Source organism: Botryllus schlosseri, chromosome 10 (genome assembly GCF_051294905.1).
Source record: "Botryllus schlosseri isolate E-star chromosome 10, Bs_hap1, whole genome shotgun sequence".
NCBI classification, from domain to species: domain Eukaryota; kingdom Metazoa; phylum Chordata; class Ascidiacea; order Stolidobranchia; family Styelidae; genus Botryllus; species Botryllus schlosseri.
In genome coordinates, this window is record NC_137245.1 from 15,989,302 (window position 1) to 16,003,430 (window position 14,129).

Sequence of the window (14,129 nt, forward strand, 5' to 3'; positions counted from 1 at the left end):
TTTGCAGCCCTTTTAATGCCTACATGGGACGTTGAGAACCTCTGCGGTACCCAAACGTTGTCATGACAGCATGGTGTGAGTCCGAAAAAGTAGTGCAAATTATTTATCGCTAATGAGTCAACCACCCAGTCAAGCCTGACTCCAAAAAGCCCAACCCGAATTTGACCTCCGCGACATTGCCATCCGTGCATCCCTGATAATAGGAGGCCGCCAGACCATGAAAATCGATGAAAGGTGACTTTGGAGGAAGAAGAACATGGATCACTGCTGCATGATTGCAATGCATTGCTACTGAAGAAATACCATTTTCGCTATGGATTTGGAAAACGCACGAACATTATACAAGACAGAGACACCAGAAACTGGCGAAAAGAGCTGTACACTAAAATACCAACAATCGCGATAATTATAATGTGTGGTAGGTCTGTATCTAACGAGATGAGTGCGCAATGCGCATCATAAATGCTGCTCTGGAGAATAATTACCAAATCAGACATTAACAAACATCGACCAGGTCGACCGCAGCTCACGCCTATAGGAGTGACAGATAAGCATTCAAATATTGTTGCATCATTTTCGATGGTCCTTAAGAAAATCACTCACGATGACATTTATTATTGAAGTGGACAGGCGACGTCAAATAAAAATATAAAGTAAAAGTAGTATAAGTATATACGTGCAGACATTTTGTTTTTCAATACACTTCGGATTTGCAGGGTTACAGTGTCTGATGGCCTGATCACATTCAGTGTGTCCCTCCCTGTATATTTCGAAAGCATAGGTTTGTTCTCATAATAAGATTTGCCAAACATTTGATTTATCTAGAAATATTGCGCTGGTATAGGCAGGCGAGAATGACAGTCGGCGCCCGACATGTTCGGGCTGAATCACCGATATCACAGTCACATTTGCGAACCGGCTTGTCAATGGTTAAAAATATTCGAATGCTAAGGGAGAATATAACTCTTTAATGCGTGTTCTGCAAACTAATCAGTTAGCGCAAATTGAGCATGGGAAATCTCCTGCAAGGAATCCGCGGCCAGATGAATGTTGGAAACCATTTATTGAGGCATAGCGCACAATACCATAGAGTCGTGTATTTAAAATACTATACCACATAAGCATGCCTATTCTTAAATTAGACATATAATTCTTACGGTGTGTGAGGTTTGGGTCGCTAAACGTTAATAAAACTTAGATTTGGGTCGTGCTTTAAAAAGTTCGAGAACCACTGACTAGCAAGAATATAATTGTATTGTTGAGAACGGCTCGTTCTTGCAGACAGCATGCGGAAGCAAACTTATTTGAATTCCGACATATTCGTGTTATTTAATTGTTTATGTTTGATTTTTTGCCATCCTTCGAATAGACTATTTTTATTTTCTACGAAATATCTGTGAAGCACATTGGTCTATAATAGTGCTAGTGCAGTAATACTATAAAATAATATGTATATGTATAGTATAGTATAGTATAAGTTAATATACATATAGCCATATCGGCTGCATCAAACTGCAAGTAGCGTGATGGTGAAGCGTTCGGCTTCTTGATCGGTATATGTCGTGGGTTCAATTCCCGGCCCGGTCAGACCAAAGACCTGATTAGTAACAATATGGTATCGATTGCTTTCTCGCCTGGCGCTCAGCACTACCGGGCTACCATGGTAAGGTAGTGCAACACTTGAAAAGCCTTACAAGGCAATTTCTGTATACCTTATTTGTCCCGCGGCATATGCACAATTGCACATCATACACTCCATGGTATTGCATATGCACAGATCGTGTGTATGTATATCGCTAGTCGGTGTATGCCGCAAAAACTTCAAGGGAAAAAATACACACCGTCCCATTCTATTCCTATTCCTAATAAGTACATCGTAGTAAGCATTAATGGCAGAAATGTTGCGAAGCTTAGGCTCGTGTGCGGAATTCAAGCCCAATAGACATATCCGACCTAAAAATGACTTGAATTTCAAATTTTTGTAGAATTGCATCTTCTTTAATGCAGAGTTTTATTATTATCATCCCACTCTCATCTCAAAACATTTTCTCCTAATATATAGCAATGGCTGCTGCACGCTAATTACGAAATCGCGACCTCCATCAATCAAAGGTTTCAGGGCATATATTTAAAGGACGGCCGACAACATGCGCCTGCTGTTAGCGTTTGCCACGACTGCGTTGCTGACACGTAGTTCATTGTCTGAAATCCACCCAGCACAAGAAGACGGTTCGAACAAAAGCAAATTACAAGTGAGAATACTGTATATTAATAATTCAATCTAAATTCGTAAAAGAAGATATCTAAATTAGTACATAAATAAATTATAATCAGCACTGCATACCATAAGAAATCTCGGCCATTTTGCACACTAGTTATTCGCGAAAAGACCTAGAATAGTTGAAGGATGGAGGAACTACACCAGGGGTCACCAACACGCGGCCCGCGGGTCATAGTCATAGTAATTGCTCTGTGTATAGCCCAAAATTCATATTATACAATTCTCTCATCAACGTTCATAATGTTCCATGCCATCAAACTATGTGTTTGGATTGCTAGCATTATGGATGCATTTTGTGATATGACGATTAGGGGGCGCGAAATGTTTCAGTATCATTAAGGGGGCATCTCTAAAAGGGTTTGAGAACCACTGGCTTAGGGTTTCTCGCAAGATCAAGCTTTACGTGGAGATGGTCTTTCAGCTATTAACGTATTTAGCCCCCAAAAGCGTTTACAGCTATCGTGCACAGCTCAGAGTTCAAAATAAAATAACATTGATGACTATGATCTTTTGTGGTATTTTTATACCTTTATTAAAATATTACTTCCTTTGTGGTCACTATGCCCATTGTCTATGTTAGGTATAGCATAGCATTGTACTTACGTAGAGTTTTAAAACGTGTTTGCCTACCGTATATCGATATTAAATTCATGTGGCCCGCGGCCGATACGAAATTTGAAAACTGACCCGTGATCCGTTTTGAGTTGGCGGCCGCTGAACTGCATTGTATTAGGCAATGGAGTTTCTGTTATAATGAAAATGGTTGCAGGGACACACTGGCGTTTAGGACGGTATGCACACAGGCAAGTAGGATTTCTTATCCCGATATGATTCTGAGTTAGGTTCTGTTTTCGTGTGACGCCTTTCGGGTGTGAATGCAGACTCTTTTCGCCAAGAGTGATTTTAATACATGGGCTTGAATGGTGACTTATTAATGGTCCAACATCCAATCCCATTTACATTATGGCGTGTAGGTATGTCTTATGAGTTATGACGCAACGCGTAATGATTTCTTCACAGGATTGGATAATTGCTTCCTCGGCTGCAATAAACGAGGTGAAGAACGTGTCTCGTGCCAACCCGCTTGAATACGCAATCAAAGTCACGATGGAAAATCGCGGTACCTCGTCGGCGAAGGTTCAACAAAGATATCTATTCCCGGACGGGGTAGAGGTGAAAGCGTTCAATCTGCGGGACGATGGTCATAGAGCAAGTGCGTATCACTCCGCCGTGTATCAAACCACCTCTTCGCCAAGCTTGTACTCGATGAATCTTATTTAATTTAATTTAATTTATATCGCGAAACGATGTAAATGCCAAATGTAGCATTGCATCAGTGACGATTTTCCAAATACTCACGTACCGCACCCTTCGTACCGATTTCTCGACAACACAACGCAATAATACACCGCAGCTTCTATTCCGTATTGGAGGTGGTGACGGTGAGTAGCGAATGTCTAGATTTGTGGAAATGAACACATCCTCTCTTGCATTCACACACTTCCGCCTTCTATATATTTGATTGGCATCAACGGCTACATTGACCTCTTACTATCATATCTTTCAGGAAGGAGTGCTGATAACCAGCGCCTTACTCAATGGGTAGGCGGCATGGTAAACTTGAATCCAACGGATCACAAAGAAGCGGATATGACATATGTCAATCACCCAGCCGAGGTCATTAACCCGTACTCGAAAACGTTTCACAAACTGTCGACAACAATCCTCATCAAATCAGGTGATTTGATTGGCGGTGTTATTACATCGCCTAACTATCTTTATCGATACCCGAACGGCGCTGACCTAACCTGGCTGATAGCATATCCGGAAAATAACATCGTGAAATTGCAAATTGACGATTACTCCACGGAAGAGTGTTGTGATCATTTGATGATTTACGACGGATACAACGTGTCGCGCCACCCATTGGCTACTTTCGAAGGCGAGTACTATTCGGGCGATAGCAATATCGTTTACAGCACTACGCCGGCTATGTTTATTCGATTTACTTCGGATTGTCTCGGTACTTCTCGTGGATTTCGGGCTACTTATGTTAATGAACCAAACGCCGGACCACCGGCGATGTCTTGTGGGAGCGTAGTGACCAACGGCAATTCAGGAAACATTCAGTCACCAAACTATCCCGGCACTTACGGCAAAGATATGAACTGTACATGGAATATTCAGACTTACTACAACACTAGAGTGAAATTCGTAATCGATAACTACTACGTTGGATATGATGACAAGGTAGAGATTTATGATGGAACACCAAATAATCCAGGTTACAAAATCGCGTCGCTATCGGGAAGTTATTACTCTGGCTACACAATCTACGGATCTTCGTATCTAGCATTCGTTGTATTTTTTTCCGGCTCCTCCTCTTCTTCATCGAACAAGTTCTTGATATCCTATTCCGGCGAATATAGCGCCCCCGAGACGACAACCATCCCACATGTTTCTTGCGGGAACGTGTACTATACCGACTCTTACGATGGAATAATTAATTCACCGAACTATCCAAGCACCTATCCATCAAATATGAATTGCACGTGGGCTGTCACTACGGAATACGGAACAAAAGTCACTTTTGATGTGCAATCATTCTATCTTGCGTCAGGTGACTTTCTGTACGTTGTCGACGGCACACCAAGTGATCCTGGCCGTTTCCTGAAGTACATGTCAGGATATTACAGTGCCAATTACACAATATCCACTGATTCTAACAGGGCTTTCCTCTGGTTTTCGTCGGATTCCTACTCTCAAAACAGTGCCTACAAATTCAGATTCACTTTCTATGGGACTGTGAGTGAATTCACTACATATCCTACAACTACGTACTATAATCCTCCACAATGTGATGGAACAGCTATGTACGCATCATATTCCGGTACTGTTTATACCCCGGGATACTTTTCTCCTGGGTACTATCCAGTCAATCAGTATTGCATATGGTACTTTGATACCAGTAGCAGTTATTATAATGTTATTCAGTTTTATACATACTACTTTTCAACTGAGTACGGCTATGATTTCGTCAGAATATACGACGGATACAGCACAGCGGCAAGTAATCTTCTATCACAAATATCCGGTTACGTGAATCCATACACCACGTTAGCAGTATCAAGTTCTGCATACGCGACTTTGACTTTCTCTTCGGATGACATAGTAACCGATCAAGGGTTTAACATTCGATATCACGCCAGCTATTCGGGATCAACTGAAACAAGTAGTGGAAGTGGAAGTGGCAGTGATCCCAACCTATGTTCCCCGACATATTATGGCTCATACTCAGGGTATCTCACGTCTCCCAACTACCCTTTCAATTACGACAATAATCTGAACTGCAGCACAGTTGTGGTAACGCCGCATGGGACCAACGTCAAATTGATGTTGCAGTCGTTCAGTGTGTCCTACGGTGACTATCTCCGAGTATATGACGGTTTCAACGGTAACTTATTAGCCAGCTTCAGTGGATACTATTCCTACGATTATGTGTGGGAGGCTTCAACGAACTATGTAACACTGGTTTTCACAACGGACTCTCAATACACATCATATGGATACTACATACAGTACGATGCTATTTATGAAGATGACTACCCTTCGCCATATAATTGTGGTTCTCAAATTGCTGGAGACAATGCTATCATATCGTCGCCGAATTACCCATACAATTACAATAACAATTTGCGTTGTCTATGGACTGTTGACGCCAGTTATCTGGGACGGTACTCCTTATTTACTGTCGATTATTTCAATACTGAATACTCATTCGACTACGTAAATTTTTATGGTGGAACTCCGAGTAGTCCCACGGCTATAATTGCGCAACTGACCGGCCCCATAGCGTCTGGCACTGAGATACTGATTCCATACTGCCAAACTTTCGTGGTATTCAGCACAGATACTTCTGTGACGACGTCAGGGTTCGAGATAAGGTACAAAGCGGTTAATACCGACTACGTCGCAAGGAATTTGCCGGTTACAAAATTCAATCAGCCTGACACAGACGTGCATCCGTTGTGGAGCAGGCGCAGGGATCATACAGAGCTGGGGCCAGTTATTCTTGGAAGGGATATCTGGAAGGGTGCGAAGAACAGACCAGCCAACAGCCTCCGAAAGCTACAAGAAAGAAAGGACCAACGCCAAAACGAATAAACCTAGAATTGAACTGTAGGCAGTATGAAATTAGTGGCGATTTGAAATGGGGGCGCAATTGCTTTCAATCACTGTATAGCAACCCGAATCAAACCCATAGCGTGTGATAAAATATGCGCTTTCGTATAGACCGGCCTTAAACTGTATAATGAATAGTTCTCATACTCATTGGCCTCCTCACAGATATTTCTTCAAATGCAAGATGATATCTGCAATTGGGGATTTATATCGCGTACCGTGGCTCACAAGACCCATATTTCGTAGTGCATTTGATTGATTGCCATATTCGCTATTCAAGTAATATACCATAGAAAGAAACTTGATAATTTTGTCTACTTTGCGACGTGGATTACTCTAATTAAATTCTTCTCAAATGCGAATTCTTGTCTGGGCTCTGTTCCCTGCAGTATAGTTTAGTTTATACAATGGAAGATATGGTATTAGCATCAATCACCAGCTGAACAGAAGTATCGGTTTTCTTCAATCAACAATCTGATTTCTGTAATAAAGAGGCGCTTAGTTCGGTTCAGTCACCGTAGCCCCCTATTTTGGTCGCGAGTTGACTAAATATCGCATGCAAATTAAAGATTGCCGAAGCCGTGCCTAATAAACTGTATGCAGTATCTTAGCAATTCGATACTGTGTTTATAGCAGTTACGATGTTGGATAGGGTATGGAGGGCTTGGGATGAATTTCATAGATATAGCGCAGGCAAATAAATACCACCCGACTGATACATTGGTAGCCATATATCCCGTGAAAACCATTAGCGTACGCAATGGTGGTCCTACGATTGGACGGGGGCTGGGCGAGACTTCCGGGGGAGGGGCTATAAGTACGCAATCGCAGCTTATAGGAGCTCCGCCCCCGGTCTTCCTTTCGCATATATTGTTAACAACTTAATATTAGTGCGACGTATGGGACAGGATTACGTCATGTGTATATATAACTATAACACGGCTTTGAAGCAGGCCGGAATGTTGAATTGCACTAGCTCGTGAGCCTTCTTTTATCATACATTGTCAAATTATGAAAAAAAGTGGACCAGGAAAGAAGTGACCCAGATAACTATATAGCTCATGCCTTTATGTTGAAGATGTATGGCTTGTAGCGTGAAATAATAGAATAGCAATATGACTGCTGCAGGCTAAATACACCCACACTGATATGGAAAGCTATCGGCTGACATTAGTAATGAGCCAGCACACCACGTCAAAGTTTGAGCCAGGCGCTTGATTAGCTCGTATCTATCATTGCATGGATGCAAGGATAAACTACATGCAGCGACCTGATGATTATTGGGATATGGGACTTTTCTAACAAATGCAGAAATTTGATGATTGACCAAAGAGGAGGGCTTCGACCAGGGGGGCCCCGGGCGACTGCTCGCCTCGCCCACCCCAAAAACCCCCACTGAGCGTAAGTTCACACATTGCAAAATGACTCATCTCAATTTTTAAGAACGGGTATGTTTTTCTTAGCTGATATACCGTTATAAAACGATATTTCCATTTGTATACTAGCGGATTATTGACAGACTGTAGATTGAAAAACCTGAACAAAAACAAGATCTTTATTTGAGAGTATATATTTACTGATTCGGAAATTGTGCAATACCGTACCATCATCGGCGTGTTTACTTTGCGGCGAGGATACCGGATATGATAATTTCAGACGGATTGAAGCGGCATTAATTGATGATTAACGCATTCCTTGTACAAAACACTCACAGATTACTTACATGTGTCAATAAGTGGCGTCGTATTGGATGTGACTTTTGGTATTGCTGGTAATATTGCAAGTGTTTTCCTCATGGTTTGGTACCAGGTACACGATACTTTTTTCTGCCGCCTTGTTTGAAATTCTACTGTTATAATTTGACGGTTCGCCATGGTATATAATATCAAAGATATGTAACATAGTTATGGTGGGCCGTCTAGGATTGCATTGAAAACATGTTTTAAACAATGTTTCAAACAAAGGCCCTTTACTTTTTTTAAAAAGTTGTATAATTATGACATAATTGTGTAAATACTTTCCAAAAAACATGTTGAATGAGCCTACGGACGATTACCACTCGATATAGCCGACGTATACGATATGGGATGGTTGGAACCCTCAAAATAGTCGGATCAACGGCTATTGTACGTAGATATTTCGTCAAAGGAGCTATTTTACTAGGAATGGTGTGAACGCGAGGCTCACGTTAGCGTTCTGTGTGTGAACCTCGGAAATTTAGAGGCTCACGGTCATAAACGAACCTTGGTAGGCTCTGCACTGTGAAGAGTTTTCATATATTAAATTTTTCACTTCATTATAACATCTTTGGTTGAAATTTATTGCATTTCATCTGCGGGCCACTCTATGCATGGCGCTGGTAGCATAAAAATTAACACTAAACGAGCATGCACCTTGGCAATCTCAAAAGGTTTACTTGCTTTGTAAAAAAGTTTACTCGAAATATCCAACTATTCATTTATGAATATTTAGTGACTTGACGCGCAATCACACAACATCGAGAGCGAAATACACTTCATGTAGTCAGCGAATGATGCTAATTCAACCAATCAATGAAATTGATATCGTTGTCTGATGTCAAAAGCCCAGCAGGCGCACGGGGTCAATCTCGACTTCATATGTTTATTGTATCATAAAAAACAAATGCGAGCGATTGGGGTGTTGGCTACTGCTGTATAACTTGCTAATGGGGTAATATTGGTAGAAAGCATAGAAACCCGTTTACACTCTGCTCAATATCAACGTAGCAATACTCAGACGCCGAATACATTGCCCGGTCTGGCCTACACCGTTCAGGCGTAGGCTGATATTCTCTTGCAATTCCTCGTCGAAATTGTTGGCAAAGCGATGGAAGATATTGATTTTATGGGATTAATATGTTATATGATTTCCCCAGTTGATACGTTTGGCGACGTTTAAAAGGTCAATACGTACTTCAGCATTGTGGCATTATGTGGCCCGAGTCGTCGCTATAGGTATGGTGTATAGAATATCACGTCACTGAAATGTAGGGTTGGAATTAGCAATATGACGTCACGCGACGTCATGAGGTTCACGTTCGCGTTCACACAGAACCTTTCAAAATGGTTCTCGTCCATACGAACCTGAACCTTTCAGAGGTTCACACCATCCTTTACCGTATATTTTCAATTGTCAATGTCAATCCACTATGGCGTCACAATTGAATATTCGTGACGTCATGGCTTAAAAAAAAACAGAACAATAAAAAAACATGTTTTAAACAAGGGCCTTGTTTTAAACATCTTTGTTTTTAATTGAATAATGTTTTAAATGCAACCCTAGGGTCGCCACGGTCAGAAAGACGTTCCCTTCAGCTAAGCCGTACATTGAATACTGGGATAAAAGTACATTCAGGAACAACTATGCATCGATATTTGATCAGAGCACAAGATGCTGTCAGCAAGGTTTTCGGTAGATGACTTTGTCTCGCAACGTATGGCATGGCCTCTAGCTAGATCAGTGGTTCCCAAACGTTTTAGAGCTATACCGCCCCTTAGACAATGAATAAAGTGCCAGCGCCCCCGACCCCCCTCACCACGCCTAAATCATAAAACGAAAGTTGTTCTGCATTTATTACGGCTAATAATGAGACGGGTGAAGCTGGTGTAATATGATCATCATCCTCGTCATATTGGATTTCGGTTTTGATAAGAACAATGTCATTGTAAAATTTCCAGTCACGGTACTGACAACACGATCCATCAAATATGAGCGGGTAAGGGCAACAACGAAAAAGTCAACCCGACTTCAATGAGAGTATTTCTAGTTGATTCCATTGGGAGCCGGATATGAAGCAATGCAAAGTAGTTGATGGGCCGGATTCCTGAATCGATACATTAATCACGTGTTTATCCACCTAGACAAGGAATAAATCGTATTTAATGTAAACTTTAAGTTTAAAGTATATAGACCAGTGGTTCCCAACGTGGGCGATATCGCCCCCCCAGGGGGAGATTTGGCGGCCTACGGGGGCGAAAAGGACGAAGGGGGCGATAGGGGGGAAATATACCAAGGGGTCGACAGGGGGCGATGACGCGTTAAAACGGCTATATTGGAGTCAATTCGGAGAAATGACCTTTTTTTGGTCAACCCACGGAAATGTAAAATTAGACAACGATCCGAAAAGTTGACCTTTTTTTAGTCAACCCGCCGATGACTACAGATTGTATACCAATTTTTCGGTTCACAAAATTTGGGGGGCCATGATCGGCGTTGAGCTTGAAAAGGGGGCGATTAGTCGAAAAAGGTTGGGAACCACTGATATAGACCATAACGGTCCTAATGAATTTATTAACGTAATATACTTCAATAGCTGTTGAAGTCAATGAGACATCTGTGGTCGATCAAAATTTGTCCATGCTATCAGGTTGGAATTTCTCTTTCGGAGTAGAAACTGTCTGCGGGCCGCTCAAAATCCAGTCGCTGGCCGGGTCCGGCCCGCGGTCCGTAAGTTGCCCGCTCCTGATCCAGAACGATCGAAAGATTAGAGATATAGAACTTTTATTTCAACTTAAGATTGTTTTACACTACAATGTAATCAGCTCTTACAATCATTTCATGCTCGGGAACTTCTCAGAATGGATTGATTATTATCCAGTGAGTAATTTTTAATTGGAATATATCCTGGAATCAACTCATCATATCCTCGTGCAATTTTTTGAAATGATTGATTTATGTTTCTTCGTCAAAATCGGGTATTCGATCTGGACCGGCAGCTCATGCAAGCTTGAGAATCGGAACAGTTCACGTGTCGCAAAATTTCGGTGAAATATCACGGGCTAATCACTGAATCCGGACAGTGCCATTTTCGCCTTCACCAGGTTTCATCATTACTAAGACCGGATATATTCTACTCATAAATTTTGCAAAATATGTCTGTCAAGTAGAAGCGATATCGTTTGTCGCTACCAGAACGCCGTGTCGAAGGCCACGTGTCGCACTGTGTCGAAAGTGTTGTGTAAAATCCACGATCGTTTGAAATAGATAATAAAATCATGCAAGACAGTTTCTGGTAAACAGCCATCACACCTTGCAGTGAGCAATAACTGCACAAATATTCCGTATTTCTCACAGCACACAATGAACCACGCTTTTCTGGATACTGCCGACTGCTGAATTAATCCATGGAATGGCTGGATCAACATTGTCAAGTAACAATGTACTTTTCCGGTACAGCTGAATAAATAGATGGACTACGCTAAGTTTCCCAGACGGAATCGATTCTACATATTTACTGCGTATTTAGCAATCGTTTCAACACTACGCAGCAGTTGCCTTCTAAACCTACAACCGTCCGCAATTGCTCTCAGCGCCCCCTACCGCCCAAGTTTATATCCAGCGCCCTCCAATCGTCCATTTCATGGCGAGCGCCCTCTTCACGCTCGCGAGCGCCACCAAGGGGGCACTGGTGCTCACTTTGGGAACCACTGAGCTATATGAATGACGGATGTTCGATGGTAATCGCTCTGTCATCCTTACGCTTGGAGAGAATCGTTGGCATACCAATGTTCGTGTGGATGCGGGCATATTTAGGACAGAATAATCGCTGCTAAAGATGTAGAAGGACATCATAATTTACCGACTTAAGAAGGTAAGTAATGTCACTGCCCTTATACTGTGAAATCCACGGCTCGCAATTGTCGTGTATTACAGCATATAGTCTTATATCCAGAGGTGGTCAAAGTAGTCACTACTACTCAAGTAAAAGTGGAAGTAACGCCGTAAATTTCTAGTCAATTACAAGTAGAAATAGCAATTCCCGATGCAATTCAAAACTACGGCGGTTCGGTCGTCAGACTACCACTACAACTACCACTACAATATACCAGCGATAAGTCATGTGATATAGCATTGTACTATAACAGATAGAGAGAGAGGGAGCCAGTCTCCGCAATAGCCATATACGATCGGTTGTTTTTTTCACTCAGCGACGCATACTCATTTTGTCCCCAACGCGTGGTAATATTTATGATATTGGGGATGTTTGCTCGGCATTTAGCAAGTTCGCTGAATTTCCATAAAGATCATGACAAGCAAATATTTTTCAGAAAAGACGATCTTATGGCGAGATAATGCTCTCGGCCATTCACCAATATTAGATCTACTAATAGTTAACCATAGCTCGGTAAATACGCATGTTTGAGTGGAACAATAAACGTATAGCTGCAGACCAGTGGCGGCTCGTGACAATATCGGGTGGTGGGGCAAGGGCTGCGAGCGACTTTTATCAACATGACGTCACAATGGCGTTTTCCAACGTAAAAAAGTAACTTTATGATGGTCACATGAATTTCCCGACAACAGTGATTTTAACGTAGGTGCCGCGAGAGGTTTGCCGGTGAGCCGTGACTTGAAGTGTGGTAACAAATGTTTTATTCATTTATTTTTAATCAAAGGATTATTTTACAAAATGTACGTGAACTAAGAATCGTCCCTATGCCACGAATCAAGTATCAGGTCATCCTTAGTAGCATGCGTTTTGATTTCATGGTAGAGTTATAGATTACGCAAATCGATAGACCCTAAAATCCGACCGTCACCCCAAATTCGAAATCCGGATCCAGTCCGGCCAGGTAAAAAAACATTGAAATCCTGCTCCGGCTCCTGAACCGGACTGTGGCCATCTCTGGTTACGACCAGGTGATAATAGGCAACCAAAGCGGAGGCACCCGGCGTACGATTGGATCAATAGACTGGACAACTTCTAGACCTCTCACTTTTGCTCTAAAGGCAACTGCGTAACCTACGTACGGAATAAAGATTCAATACGATTCATGTTCGCACTTGACTTGACCTGACTAATTCCAATGACTAGAACTCGAGAGATTGCGTAAGCCTAACTGGAAAGGTCAACGAGTTCGGACACATACGCAATTGTTATCTCATAGATTGGGCCTGTCATATTGAATCCAGAACATCAATTTGAATGGTCTTTGAAGAACTAAGGACAGCAGCCTCGGAACTTCGGTCTCGGAACAACACAACACATACAACACAACACAACACATACGGCTTACTGTCTATAAGTCTGCTGCGAAATCGCCGTTGGAAAATATATTAATCAATAAATACATGAATAAAAGCCGTAACTTAGTATACTGTTACAAGAAATCATCGAGAAGTAGCATACGCAATCTCATAACCCATTCCGGTATGGTACACTGTCAAAATCAATGCAAACAGACGAACACCTAACTTTGAGTAAAACAGATCGAGGAATAGGCTGATCGAATGATCAGCTGTTAGCCGACATCGAAAATGAAATAGCTATCGCAATTGACAGGGGATTGTAAGCAAATGGTTTGAAGGCCACAATTTCACAGTGAAATGGACATTGGCGAACATAAAATTATGTGAATATTTGAATGCAAACCGAGAATCTTGGTTAGCTGTTTCATGCGATCATCGAGATATACCATTGGAAATATCATCACCGATCTCGTTATGGAACGCAGACTATATAGCAGGGGTGGGCAAACTACGGCCCGCGGGCCGCATGCGGCCCGCAACACCGTTCTGTGCGGCCCGCCAGAGTCTGAAGAAACTTATCAAAAATATTGATAAAATGCGCACTAAAAATCGAATTAATGCAGGGACTTGAGTAAACTTCTTCTTAGTATATTTCATCATGATAATTCTATGGCAG

General features: G+C 41.9%; 1 protein-coding gene across 1 annotated transcript in view; it reads left to right on the forward strand.

The window, feature by feature from the left end:
• Positions 1-2,060: 2,060 nt before the first annotated feature.
• The window catches only part of LOC145448822 (cubilin-like), a 31,985-nt gene continuing 19,916 nt past the window's right edge, over positions 2,061-14,129 (forward strand). Inside the window, exons 1-3 of the mRNA XM_080327269.1 lie at positions 2,061-2,252; positions 3,302-3,494; positions 3,849-6,442. Of these exons, the coding sequence (XP_080183395.1) occupies positions 2,148-2,252; positions 3,302-3,494; positions 3,849-6,442 (2,892 nt within the window). The 5' untranslated portion in view covers positions 2,061-2,147. The remainder of the gene's footprint in view (positions 2,253-3,301; positions 3,495-3,848; positions 6,443-14,129) is intronic.